Here is a 14,271-nt window from a genome sequence, read left to right as displayed (position 1 = left end):
CTTAATATTTTGAAATTTAAAAAAATCATATACCAGGAAGATATGGGAAACTAGGATCAAGAATGGGGAAGGAGAAAAGGGGAGGAGGTGATCCAGCCCCCGTGAGGCTGACCACAGTATAATACCCCAGAGTTGGGGACCCCTGCTCTGGATCTGGGAGGCACTAAAATATCTAAAGGCATCTAATTCAGGGTTGGGGTAAAACTGTGGCTCAGCTCCATAAAGTGAGGAGGCATTTGGCGAGCTGCCAAAGGTTTGGAAATGTGCTTTTATTTTCAAACTCAGGTATGTGACATTCTACAATTCAATGCTAGCACACCCACATGAGGCTTCATAACAGTGGGAACTGGTGGCCAGTAATACACAAATCCAGCATCTCCCTCTCCATTTACTCTGTCAGGTTGTACACGGGGAGCAACACATTTCACTTTGTGGCAGTCAGAAAGGGAAGGTCCTTTTAGGGGGTGACGTCAACAATGGCACAACACATCACTCTGTAACGGAAGGTAGGCAACCAGACTCCCAGGGCTAAGCAAAAATGTGAGACTTCAGAGGCATTTGGAGAGGAACTTTTATTTCAGATCAATGTCACCGTTGGATATACAAATGCGACCTGTTTCTCTCCATTTCACTACTGCTTTGGCAGCAGCTTCAGCTGCTTCAGGTTGATCTTTCCTTTCCAGCAAAGACATACCAATGAGCACATTTTCAACAATGGCCTTGTAAATGTGGCTACTCTTTCGCTCCCTTTTGGAGATGTCCTTTTCCTCGACCTCCCTTTACTTGCAAATGGAGTAGTGCAGGAGAGGGCCTGTGCCCGGGAGTACTCCTGCAGGCCTTTCTGTGGAGCGGCTGGAGGTACAGGAGCTCTCTGCATCTGCTCACTACACCTGCTCTCCTGGCCTTTGACTCACCTGGAAAAAAGATGGGAACCTGTGGCCAAGTGGACAATAGGGCATCTCAGCCTGGTCCTCCTTTAACGGAGGCTGAGACTGGAAATTGCCCACCTAGAGACCTGCCCCACAGCCATTCTCTGGAACTCCATTTGCAGCCCGTCTTTGGCTCTGATGGCCTCATGTAGCTAAAGCTCCTTTGGTTGTATCTGGACCCCTTGAAAGAGGCCAGGTCAACCATTCACCCATGTCCCCAAAGTCCCTCTGCTTTGTACCTCTTTACCTTAATGGCACATCCTGGGCCAACCCTGGCATAGGCTCCTCTCACAGTCATTTTTGGCCACTATAAAGGATTCTCCTTCAATAAACATGCTGCTTTAAAGTGGGACATCCTTTAAGGTGGGGGTCTCTCTGAAGGGATAGATTGCATTGAGCCCAGTCCTTGAGCTTGTAAATGGTCTTGCTAGTCTGGCCTCATTCCTGCTCTCAGAATAGGCTGAGAAATATTAGAGTAAGCTGTGGTTAAGAAATACGCTAAGAAAGATGGTGGTGGTATTGGTGCTAGTACTGGGAAGCACGCAAATTGTTAGCTGTCCCAGGCTGCTCTCCACCACCTTGAATGTTCACTTGTTCTTTTGATCACTCTGTAACTGATCAAAATGACAGTTACAAAATGACACCCTCCCAAGTATCAGCTGCCATGCTAGGCACTTACCCAAGAGATGGGTAAGACATAGTTCTTGTCTTTGAGGAAAAATGCCAGGGGATGCAGATAAATAGGTTATTGTGATATATTGTAGGCAAAGGTCAGTAACGAAAATATTTAGAAAATTCTGGAAAGCACAGAGGAGGTTATATATGGTGGAGAATGGGGAAGGGAGGTCATCAAAGCTTGTATGGAAGGGATGATTTGTGCACTTGGTCCTGAAGAGTGACCAGAAGAGAAGTACTGGAGGAAAAACTAGTGAATAGAGGTCCTGAGCTGCAAGAGAAACCATTTAGTTTGGGAACCAGAGATGGAGTAGCTGTAGGGCCACATGGAGGAGGAGGACTGGACTGCAAGGCATCCAGGTAGGAGACCATCAGAAGAGGCAATGAGCACAGCTCTGGAGCCAGCCTACCTGGGTTTGAGTTCTAGCTCCCATGATTTACTAGCTGGGTGTCCTTAGCAAGTTTCTTATCCTGCTTGTGCTTCAGTTTCCTCATCTGAAAATGGGAAGAGTAGTACCCACCTCATAGTTTTCTTCTTTTTCTTGAAGACTAAATTAATTGATAACTATAGAATACTGAGAACAGTGCTTGGTTCAAAGTAAGTTCTATAGGAGTGTCAGCAACAAAAGCAAACAATATCAGTAACAAAAAACCAAAAGCAAAACAACTATAACAAAACCCACATGGAAACCAACACCCCCAAAACTGATGAGGGCTGAATGAAGGCAGTGGCTGTAAAGGTCAGGAGAGAAGTCCAATTGGAGATTGGAAATGCTTTTTCACTTTTATGCTAAACAATTAGGAATGCTCCAAAGCTTACAGTTGGGTTGGAAATTTCCTTAGAAATGAAGCACTAAGGTGCAACTGTACCCTTGCCTGTGGGCACACACACGGAGTACAGATTGACGCTGAAAGCACACTTTTCCTCTTTGTTCACCTGAGAGGTTAACTGGTTTCAAAGGGAGAAAACAAATAGAAAACAGACCGTGCTGTACAGCAGCTTAGAATCAGCATTTGAAATAGAGACAAACAAGTTTGCCATTGAAGCCATGAGTTTTCAGTGTTTTTCAAACATCTTCAATCCATGTGGAGAGCTCATTAAACAGGTGCCTGGTGACTGCCCCACACCTAGTGAAAGTCTTGTGGGTTGGCTCGACATGCATCTTATTTATCTGGAGCACATACCCACAGCACACTTTTGGCGGGTCGTTGGCTTTGTGCACATGTGTGTTGTGTGTATGTGTGTGTTGTGTGTGTACAGAGGCATACACAGTAATTCCCATCTTCCCATTTCATCTCAAGCACTTAGCTAAATTCAGCCTACACAGTTTTTTTGGAGAAATCTTTTCTGCTTATGCAAAAAGAAACTCTGATTCCAACAGGGAGAAGGGGAAATTGAATGCTAGTCATTGAAAATGAGATAGGAAATGGGAAGATATTCATGTTGCAACTCCAAATTCCAGGTCTGATCCTTAGGGTCAATATTAGTTATTATGTATAGTTCTTCCTTATAACCAATTGCAGAGAGAAAAAAGGAGAGAGTGAGCCTATTATTGACCCCCTCCAGTGAAGGTGTTTTAGTTCTCCCTAGCCATCTGAGCTAGGGGCAGGAGACCTTCCCTTCAGTTAGAGTTCCTGGTGAAGGTGACTTCTTCATCCACTGGATGCTTTCCCAGGCAGTTTTGTTGATCCTCCAAGAACATCAAGTCGCTGTGTGTAAATAGCTCCCACAGAAATGCTGAGTGTGGAAAGAACCCCACATTCCTGATGGGATAGGCACCAACATGTCCACACCTGGGCCTGACACTATACTTGGGGACAGGCTGGCAGGCTGAGCATGCCAGAGCAGGACATTGGCCAAGTATCAGGCTTCCTACTGCTCCGTGGGCTGCTCATGCTGGAGTCCTGAGCTCCACCAGGAGTCCCTCTGGGCTGCTGAGCAAGTGGATCTTCCAAGGGGCCCATCAGCCTGCTCCACACAAGAGTTATAGGAATTGTAGAGCCCCAGCACAACAGTCAAGACCAGCATCACTGCAGCCATCACCCAGATCACTTGCCAGTGCTGACACAGTTTGGGATACAGGACGTGTAAGAAATGGACCAATTCTTCAAGTTTGCTGTCAATGAGAAAAATAGGTGGAGAGTTTAGTATATTGGGCACACATGTGATGCCCAGACCCATAGTTCTTTCTCTGTCTGTGCTGTGCAGAGAATCACTTGGCAGCAATCATTCAAGATACCCTAAGCTTATAAATGAGAATTTCCAGCATTATGGTCTAGGAATTAATTGTTAAGTTTTCCCAGGTGACTTTGATGCCACCAGTCCATAGCCTTGATGTTGGGAGCCACTTGGTCTAGATCACTCTGTTTACTTGATTGCTTATCCATCCACACATGCCCGACTCTATTCACGGTATGATTACTGATCTCTGTATTCTCCCACGCCCCAGGGTACAAGGTTGGCTGATCTATACTCCCATGGATCTTTTCAGCACTTAGCTGCACTAGTGATCAGCTCCAAGTACTGACCTGCCCCCTGCCTCAGTGCTCAAATGCATAAGTCGTCATTCTCAGTCCCACATCTGTGTCAGAGCAGAAGGACAGTGCTAAACTCTCAGAAGCTTGGTGTCCAGTGATTAACAACAAAGGATCAGATCAACCTGAACAGCTCACTCCAAACCACCCCAAGGGCGACCAGATGACTAGTAGCCTCTAGCGAGCTCTCGGTGGCTTTTTCAAGATGCTTTCTCAACCTCACTGACATTTGTTCTCTAATTGCTCCCTCCTCCTCACTCTTGCCTTCCTTCATTCCCTTTCTCTCTTCCCTCCTTCCTTTCCATCTCTTTCTCCTTTTTACCTCTCTTCCTCTCCATTTTTCCACCTTTCCCTCTTGCTTCCTTCCCGAATGCCTTTCAGCTTGCCCTGTCTCTCCATGGCACAGTGAAAGACATCTGGTCAGGCAGCCTGCTTCGAGGAGTCTGGGGAAGCCCTGGACACCTTCTCTAAGCTCTCCTCCTGTGCAAGAATTTCCTCCTGTTTTAATCCCAGATCAATAATTTTTTAAAAAAGGAAAAAATAAATAAAACCAAGAATACTGAGGATTGCCAAACTAAGGAGGTGGGGAGAGTGACAGGGGGCTTTCTGAAGATCCTGCAGCTCACACAGACACTGCGATACACAGGCCATTTGCTGAGAAGCAGAGAGCTCTGGCTCACAGCTCGTAGAAAAGGGATGGCTTGCAATGGGTGGAAACACTCAACAAACACCCTTCTTAGAGAGGGATTGGATGCTCAGAGTGCCTGCCTCGGATGATGAGGCCGGATGATGAGGGAACACCACGTTTCTTTTCCCTGTGGGAACCCCATCAGATCATTTCAGGCAAAATTAAGTGAAGGAAAAAAATGAACGCATTAGCTGATGTGGAAATCATTGGCTCTTTTCACAACTGCTGGGAAGGGAGGGCTTGGAGATGGAAGCACATCTCCTTTCAGCCCCGTTTAGATCCTGTGGATTCCAATTAGATATAATCGGATATCAAAATGGAGTCTTTCTTTTGGGCTCTATTCCCATGCTCCAAAAGAAGCTGCCAAAATGGGGAGGATCCCACCCTAAACCCATTCTTAAGTGGGGCTCCAAGGGCAGAGGTCAAGACCTGCTTTTGTGACCTTAGCTGATCACCCATAGCTGGCCCATGAAAGAGGTTAGAAATAGAAATAGACATCCTTAAGATGTCCATTTTTGGTTGTTACAAGTAAACATCGGTTTTCTGAGAGTTATTGGGAAAGTAAAGGACCTGTGTAAATATGGTCTTAATGCCACAGAGTAGATTTGAAAAGGCAATGAAAGAAAAAATGTCTGTTGCACCTTATGAGTACTGTTTTGTCAATGTATTACATCAATGTCAGAAGACTGCACTCTCCATTTAATATGGTTAAGATATTGGGTTAATTCACCCAAAGTTCATTTAAGCTGATCCTTCAGAGAGCAATATTTCCAACATTATTATACATAATAGAGAAAAAATTCAGACAAAAAGACTTTAGTGTTTGATATTAAATCTCTTTTATAATTGGCCAGCTGCTGGGCTTAGCACAGTGTTTTTAAAATGCACTAAATAATAACTTTGGACCTTGCTTGTTAGTGAGGTGCCAACATTTCACGGGGAATTGTGTTTGAGTGCAAGTGCCTGCAGGCAACGGTGTGTCTAAAGGACCCAGGTATTGGTGAGGATTGCCTGGCATTGAAGACAACAGCTCCTGGGGCCAGTTTGGCTTGGGTTGCAGGTGACGAAGGGCTCCTAAGGCCATGAGCGGGCAGTTTACCTAATAGCAATGTCAGTCCTGAAGGAGAAGATGAGGCCTCTGGGCTTGAAAAGGTGAAGCTACACCCCTGTGCTGAAGGATGAGGACCCTTCTGCGAGCTGTGCTCAGGCCTGGTATCCATCACCTGAGGTACAGGCACGTTCTCAACACCAAAAAGTGAATCCGAGAGGAAGCAAAGGTTGGGAGACAGACCGAGGACTCTCTTGCAGGTGGCAGAGGCTATAGGCAGCCATTGCCATGCACTGCTGACCAGGAGCTGGACAGAAAGGGACCCAGGCAAAGCCTTATTTCCATGGGGTTTCACAAAATGGGAGGGAACTGCCAATTGGCTGTGATCAAATTAGCTAGATAAGGCTTTGTGCTTTATAAATCAGACTGTTTATATTCCATGTACTCTGTTTATTTCTCCTTTGTTCTTTCTCAGTGTTTGGAAGTGTTAGAATTCCAGCCTGTCTCAGCTATATTCAGGGTGCCAAAGGAAGGGCTTTTGTCCAGGCTTGGGCTTGATTGCATTAAAGGTGAGCAAGGCAATGTGGTGCCCTGAGGAATAAAAGCAGAGGACCCCCAAGAGGGAGGTGAGACCTAAGGAGAACAGTGTTCAGCTATTTGGAGCAAACATTGTGCTTTCATTGTTAAACTTAGAGGTTCTTTCATGGGGAGGTAGTGTACATTAGCACAAGTTTGTTTCCAATGGTGAAGCATTTTCCCCAGCTCTCCTGACAGCTCCTGGTGCAGGCTGAGACCTCTCATTTCAGTTGAACCTTCACCAACTGGGCTCTGTTGGTAGCACCTCCATACATGGAAGCCCATCCATCTTGCCTCTGATCTCCACTTTGTTACCTTATTCATTGCATGCATGTGGCTTCAAGAGTTTGCCAGCAATGAGGCACAGACACATCCCCTGTCTCAGGTTCAGCAGCTGATTAGATAATTAATCATTTTGTCTGGAGCTGCCCTGGACCCCAAAATAGCCCAGAGGTCTAAAAACAAAGATTTTGGTGAAGTGTTCCAACGTTGCTACAACTACATTTTTAAAAAATCAAAATTCAAGACCAATGGTTTGAATGCACTAATAGAAACAACAGGGCTGAATATATGAAATTGAGGCTGTCCTGAAAATCCAGGACGTTGCTGTGGTCATTGCCTCTATAGGGCAGAGGACACCTCTTCTATAGGCACTAGTTTATTCTGTTCCTTAGCTTGTACTTCTATAGGCTGATTCAGGCCTGGTGGAGTTGAGCCCTCATTCCCATCATTACTCATTGCTTGGAGTGCCCTGGAACTAGATGAGGTTATTTCTAATATTCTGAATCCTAAAAGCCAGGTAAGAACCACGTGGGACAGGATGCAGGATCTATATTCTGTTTATCTACACGTTATATCCCCCCCACACCAATTTAGGGGAAAATCTACTTGAAATATAAAGTATTTTAGAAGAAAAATGCAAGTATCCAAAGTGAAGACACTGTCTGGATGACCCAGCTTGATTGGTCAGGGAGGGACCTGACCAATGGGAGGGACCTGTTGGAGACTCGACTTTGCCACTGAGCTGAGCCCCCCCTCCATGTGTTCTCTCTGCCCCTGTCCTTGTAAGGAACCCCCATGAGGGTTGCAGGCCAGCTCCCTTGAGCTTGGCCCTTGCATGGGGATGGCTGGGAAACGAGTTAACCATGGTTGGGCTGGGAGGGACTCCACTCAGGGTCCGTCACCCTTTCTCAGCCCCTGAGAGCTCTTGATTGCTACCTGCCCTTCCCATGACTACCTCTGACCCCTTGACTCCTGCAAATGTCCCATTTTAGCTATTTTGACTCTTTGGGATTTCCTCTACCTGCTCCCCAACATGAGTGCCCCTTGGGTTTCTGTTGGCTACTCACTCATACCCACTGCTGCCCTGGACTGGTATTTCCAGGGATTTTGTGCAATTGAATAATTAAATGAATTGTAATCCATGTCAGCAAGGGCTCCAAACACAGGCTTCCCACCTGCTTCTCTGGTCCTTTTCTTCTTCCTCGATTTCTTCTACCTCTTCAGGTTCCTCAGGACTCTCACTCTTTTGTTCTTCCTCCTCCTCCTTCAGGTCTTGAAGTTCTTTGGTCTTCTTCAGACCTTCCTGGTATCTGGAGAGCAAAAAGGAACAATTGTCTGAAAAGGCCAGATGAGGAGGATTCTTTCCTGAGTTCCTAGGGGAGAGCACTGAGCACCTCCAATAATCACCCACTTCCTGTGGTTCCACACAACAGGAAAAAGCTGGGAAGCTCCGCTGACTCCCAAGGCAGCTCATGTCAGTACCATTTCCCCTCACTCCTCAGTCATCCTTCCTGTTTATGTGACAGAGTGACAAAACTGATAGGGAAAAAATGTGGGTGGGGGGTCTCCTGACTGGGTTCTTATCCCATAGAACATTCTGTAGGGACAAGATTGCACGTGTTCCCCATGTAACCTTGCAGCTTCAGCTTCTTATCTATAGAACAGAGAGGATAACACCCATTTCACAGGGCATTGAAACATTTTTTTGGAAATGCCAGGCACACAGCTTGAGCTAAAGAGGTACTCAGTAAATGTGTACAAAGCCAGTGGAAGAGTCCACTCCCTGTGCATTCTGAGGACAGAGCACAGTTGTGGGGGAAAAGACAGGCTTTCCAAGAGGAACCTTTCTGGTTTCCTCCTCTCAGGATCAACATTACCCTGAACATACTCTGCCTCACTTGTCCTACAGCTGAGTGTTCAAGACCAGCCGGCTGGCTGGGGCAAACCCACTGCTGTGTGTGTGACTGCCACACAGAAGCCCACAGGTTCTGTGTCGGCGGGGAGCTGCATCTCCCTCATGAGCTGCGGGGACAGGAGAAACTCTGCGTGCCATGCCTGGTCGGGGGTGACTCTCTACACCTTGAGGCTTGGGCCCTGCTCAGGACTCTCTCCCTCCAGGAGCTGACAACTGGCCATAGGTGCTCCTGAAGCTCAAATGGAGTAGGAGACAGTTGGCAGTCGAAGGGACTCAGCTTATAGGAGGAAGGGGTGACGAGAGCAGTTTTGGGAAGCAGGGCTGCAGCTGCTCCTGGGCATTGCTGGCAGCAACAGGACTGTGCTGACCATGTGTCAGGAAGCCTTAGACACCACCAAGAGGAACCCACCCAGGGGCCCCTGACTTCCAGACCATTCTGGTGGCTTTCTGCCTAAAAAGAAGGTGGTCTAGTAACCACACCCTCTGGCCCTGCTTCCTCTGTCCTTCCTGTGGAACAGTCTTGCTCTTTCCTACGTAGTTCCCTCCCAAGGCGAGGAGGTCCGGGGGCCGCTGGTTGCTTCCCTAAAGACTCTAAGAAACAGGAAAGGCCCGTGGGGAGGTGTCTTCTGCGACCTGCCAAGTGCCCTCAGGGTGGCCGAGGTAACTCACCCCTTGTTGAAGGCTTCTTCCTCCATCCTGGCCTTGGTCTCCTGACTAACCTCCTCCAGACAGCTCGGGGCTGGCACGGGCGCAGGGGCCTCACAATCCGGGTCCCCGTTTGTCTTTCCACTAGTGAGAAGAGGAAGTACAGGGCATTGTTTCAGAGAAAGGTTGAGTGTCTGAAAACAAAACCATGTCTTTGGCCTGATTCCTGATTAGAAATGAGGAAACTCAGGTTCTTTCAGTATCTTTCAGATTTTTTTTCAATTCTTCTACCCTGAGACAAGATTTTATAAAGGCCCTAGTCCATGAATCCTCCCCTAGACTGCTAAACATTGCCTTGGCTCCCCTTCCCTTCTCCTTGCGCCCCCAAATCCACCTTTCTCCTTATTCCAGGAGGTGTTGTGTGTGGGAGCGCCCAGGTCATTCCATGCCTGCAGTCCATCTTTGGTCTGAGGAGCTTACTCACTCTCTCAAATATCTACTGAGTATGACTAAGTCACAGGCATACTGCAATGCCCTGGGGACACACTGAAAAATAAAGAGATGGTTTTTGCCAACGTAGAGCTTAGCAGAAGAAAAAGCCAACAAAAAGAAAAAAATATATAATTAATTTCAAATTATGATAACTGGTATGAAAGAAAAAATTCTGTGTAGTGACAGAAAATAAAAAGGGGGGAATGTGTTTATAGTTAATGGTCAGAAAAGGCCTCTCTGAGGAGCTGAAATTGAAGCTCAGACCTGAGAGACGAGAAGTCGGCCGTATCCACTGCAGAGGAAAGAACATTCCAGGTAGAGGATACAGGTCGTGTAAAGGTGCTGGGAAACAAAAGGTGCTGGACTATTTGAGGAACTGCAAGAGGCAGGGGCAGAGTTAACCTTTGGATAAAGGAACATGTGTGATCCCTGTGAGCTATCCAAGTGGAAATGTCAAGTAGACAGTTGGGTATGCCAAAGTGAGTCAGAGAAGGGCTCCGGGCTGGAGATGTTAACTTGGCATCATCAGAATACAGGTGATATTTAAAGCCAGGGGGATGGATAAGATCACCTAGTGAGGTAATATAAGGAAAGGCAAGAAGACGACCCAGGACCAAGCCATGAATATCTCCACACCTGGCTCAGGTGGAAAAGAAGGGGCCTACAGAGGAAGCTGAGCAGTAGCAGCCGGAGAGGTCAGAGGAAAACCAGGAGAGTGTGGAGTCCTGGGAGCCAGGAGAGGAGAGCAGGTCAGGCAGGGGTAACTATGTCACATGCTTGTGAGAGCCTGAGTCGGTGGGTACAGAGTGACCATTAGATTGGATGATGTGGAGGTCGAGGAGCGCTTGATGGAACGGGGGATCCAAGGCCAGACTGGAGTGGGCCTGGTGAAGAACGGGGGACACAGTCATCTGAGCAGGAGGGGACATATTTGAGTGTGTTGGAGGGAACGCACACTTAGGAAGTGGGCCAAGGAAGAAACACACTTGAACGTGGATAGAAAAGATCCAGCAGAGGGGAAGAGAGGAAGGCACGACCAAAAGAAAAAAGTCTTTGAAAAGAGACACAGGGACAGACTGAGCAAAGGCAGAGAAACCTCTCCTGCTTTAACTAAGGGCAGAGGAGGATGAACACAGTGTGCTGGGTGTCTGGTGAAGGAAGATGAGAAGGCTCCCATCTGAATGGGAGCCTAAGCTTTCTCTGTGAGGTGGAAGGCACGGTCACCTGCCCAGAGGGAAAGGCCGAGGGGCTGAGGAAGGTTCGAGGAAAGTCGGTAGGAAGGCAGGAAAACAAACATACTGGAAAGTCAGAGCAGGATGGTGGGCAGTGCTGGGCGCTGATCCGAGGCGTGGCTCGCCAGTGCTAAAGGAAGGCCCCTGCGGCCCACCTGGGCGTCCAGAATCCCAGCCAGCGCGGTGTCGCCATGGCGGCGCCCTCAAACACGGCAAAGCTGTGAGCGGCGCTTTCCAGCCAGGACTCTGAGAGATCACAGCTGCCAGCCCCCCTAGCCCCCACCTCTCCAGGGGCCTTATGAGCGAGCCTTGTGTCTTCTCCTCGCTCTTGGCATCAGTTTCCCATCTCTAAGTTTTCCTTAGACCTTGTAAAATTTACATTTCATCAGGCTGGGAACCAAAACCCATTGTGAACAAGAAAGATAACGCTCTAAAAATACCAGCTATTCATAACATTTCTCCTCTTGCAAATTACATTATCCACTCCCTTCTATGTGACCTTAGAATGTGCACTTGCCTAATGTGCAGTTTCCTATTTATCCAAACGACTGGAGCAAGAGGAGAAAAACACAGCCACAGCCAAGGACGAGGAAAGCAGTACTTTTTTCTATATCAAAAATAAAATATTGGTATCAAACCTTTAATTTATCCACAGCCGTCAACCTTAGAGGCTCCTTAGTATGTTAAACATACATGAGGGAGGACAGTGTGGTATAGAGCTGCAGTCCTCAACCTTTTTGCACCAGGGACCATTTTCATGGAAGACAATTTTTCCATAGACTACGTGTGTGGATGGGGGATGGTTTCAGGATGATTCAAGCACATTACATTTATTGTGCACTTTATTTCTATTATTACATTGTAATATATAATGAAATAATTATACAATACACCATAGGTTGGGGGCCCCTGGTATAGAGGAAAAGAACCTGCCTGAGACAAACTTGGATTCAAACCCCAGCTCCAACACCTACAAACTACTCAACCTTCCTGAACTTCAGATTCCCCAACTGTAAAATGGGGGTAGTGTAATAATATGTACCTGATGGTGGTGGTGTAAGAATGAAGAAATGTCAACTTTCTGGAGCACAGTACTCAACAAGTTATTTATATTATTATTATTACTCTTATTGCTGTGTAGTAAATTAATTAGTAAATTTTGGGAGCAATCTGAGCTTCCTCCAAACTTATCCAAGCTGATAAATTACCAGGTAGTTGTTTCTATCTTCAAGGGAGAATTGTTATACGTTACTATGATGCTTCAGAGTCAGAGGAACCCCAAATGCAAACTAGTTTAAAGTATGGTAAAATTACATTAAATTTTCATACAATTACTTTAGTAAGTTTCTCAGGTGCATGTCTGTTGTGTGCCATAACACACTCACGGGCCTTAGAGTTCTGCTGACCAAGTGACTGTAAACAAAACTTTCACTGTCTTTGGGTCACTGCTCTCTAGAGACTAAACCTTTCCCTAATAGAGCCAGGAAGTTCATTTCACAGACTCTTTTACGTGTGGGTCTTCCGTCCATTTCAACTCCCCTGTGAGGCTTTCACATGCCTCTCTCACTTGATCTTCCCAATGATAAGATGAGCTACCCTGATGCCCAAGGTAACCTACATATCAGGCTCTAAGATCTCACTTAAGACTCACAAATGATCCAATAAGATATTATTGTTCTCAGTTTGACAGGTGAGGAAACCAAGGCTCAGAGAGGTTAAATAACTAGAGTGTGGTAAGCTCAATTTTTTTTTCTTTCGGCATATTATGGGGGTACAGATTTTAAGGTTTCAATAAATGCCCTTTCCCCTCCTGTGAGCTCAAATTTGACCCTCTGTAGACTGACATCCCCCGTACTTTTGACTGCACTATCTGCCACCCACTTGGGGGATTATCCTACTTGACGGATAAGAAACCCAAGCTCAGGTTGATTAAGTGACTTGTTTAAATTCTCATTTTTGGTTCTGGAACTCCCATCTTGGTCTTTTAATGTCAAGATTCTCTTTCCAAGGCTCTTTGAATTTTATCTTTCAATGGAGGTCTTTTCCTGGAGCTCTGAGTGGTGTGCAGCGTTCCAAGGCACCTGCTAAGTGAAGCCATTCCCTCTGTGTGGCTGGACAATGGCCCACAAACCTGCCCTTCTTTTCAAGGCTTCTTGTCTAGAGTGAGGTGGCTGGGAGGGGCTTTGTTGAATATGGGGGGTAGGCTGGGAAGTGGAAATAAAAATGTTTGCTATTCTCTCCTGACCTCCAGACGGAGCTTATTATAGTTCCCTAAATATCTTCTCCAGCTACCTGGAAGCTCTCCCTATGCATCTTTAAGACTTAGCTCAAATACTTCCTTCTCTATGAAACCTTTACTGATATTCTCCCCTCTCCCATGCCCTCTGGTTAAAATGGATCTCTCCCTCCCTCTAAGCTGTCTCTGTGCCTCTGTTACAACGGGACTCACAGAGAGGGCGTTTTTATGTGTTAGATGCCTGCCCATACTCTATGTGACTGTGATCACAGCGGGGAGACTGTGTTTGGGTCAGAATGGTGCCTGGCACACAGTAGATGCCTTTAATTGTTTGGTGAGTTGCACTGATTTCACTATGACCTAGCCAGACCCTGCCTATGATTCTTGTAAAATGGGCAGGTCCTCCCTGTAAATAGCTCTTCCTGAGAACCCAGTGTTGGGTTGGGCTACAGGAATCTGTATTCATGGCTGCACACTGGAGCTGAGCACAGCCTGTGCCACCCCAGGGACTTCCAGGCCAAATGCTCACAGATCTTGGCATCTGTTCCCATCCTGAAATCCTACGTGCTGTGCTTTCTTTCTGAGATAATTTATTAAAACGAGCCTCATTGTTCTCACATGTCTACCAGGTCAAAAATATTTGTCATGTGCTCAGCTCCCAGTAACGTGCAGGGCTATGTAGTCAAGATGAATTAGATTCAATTTTTCCCACGTGGCAGACAATATTTGAAAGTGACGACCATCCTTCCCAGTGGCCATATCTTACCTTCTTGGGCTCAGCAATGCTTCTGTCACCCCCACTGCCACGGGTCCCTCTGACAAGCCCGGCCCAGGGAACCTGAGCTGGAGGATGTTCCTTACTCCCTGTTACACAGATATCTTGTGTCCACTAAGAGTTTCCTCGGGGATAACTCACTTCAGCAAAGGGGAATTGCTTACTGTACAAATGTAATGTCATATAAAATCTATAAGTAATTTACCCTGGCTACTTCAAAAGTGTCAAAAGGGATTATAGTTA

General features: G+C 46.6%; 1 protein-coding gene across 4 annotated transcripts in view; it reads right to left on the bottom strand.

The window, feature by feature from the left end:
- Nucleotides 1-238: 238 nt before the first annotated feature.
- The window catches only part of IRAG1 (inositol 1,4,5-triphosphate receptor associated 1), a 122,393-nt gene continuing 108,360 nt past the window's right edge, over nucleotides 239-14,271 (bottom strand). For 3 of the 4 annotated variants that reach the window (XM_012755811.2, XM_076002181.1, XM_012755814.2), the window contains exons 18-20: nucleotides 9,318-9,437; nucleotides 7,909-8,043; nucleotides 239-3,721 (exon numbers count right to left, since the gene is read on the bottom strand). In XM_012755811.2, the coding sequence (XP_012611265.2) occupies nucleotides 3,478-3,721; nucleotides 7,909-8,043; nucleotides 9,318-9,437 (499 nt within the window). In that variant the 3' untranslated portion in view covers nucleotides 239-3,477. The remainder of the gene's footprint in view (nucleotides 3,722-7,908; nucleotides 8,044-9,317; nucleotides 9,438-14,271) is intronic. The other variant, XM_012755812.2, reaches the window with a different exon arrangement.

Source organism: Microcebus murinus, chromosome 4, assembly GCF_040939455.1.
Source record: "Microcebus murinus isolate Inina chromosome 4, M.murinus_Inina_mat1.0, whole genome shotgun sequence".
Taxonomy (NCBI): domain Eukaryota; kingdom Metazoa; phylum Chordata; class Mammalia; order Primates; family Cheirogaleidae; genus Microcebus; species Microcebus murinus.
Note: the sequence above shows the minus strand (reverse complement) of the source record. Positions and strands in the feature narration are given on the sequence as shown.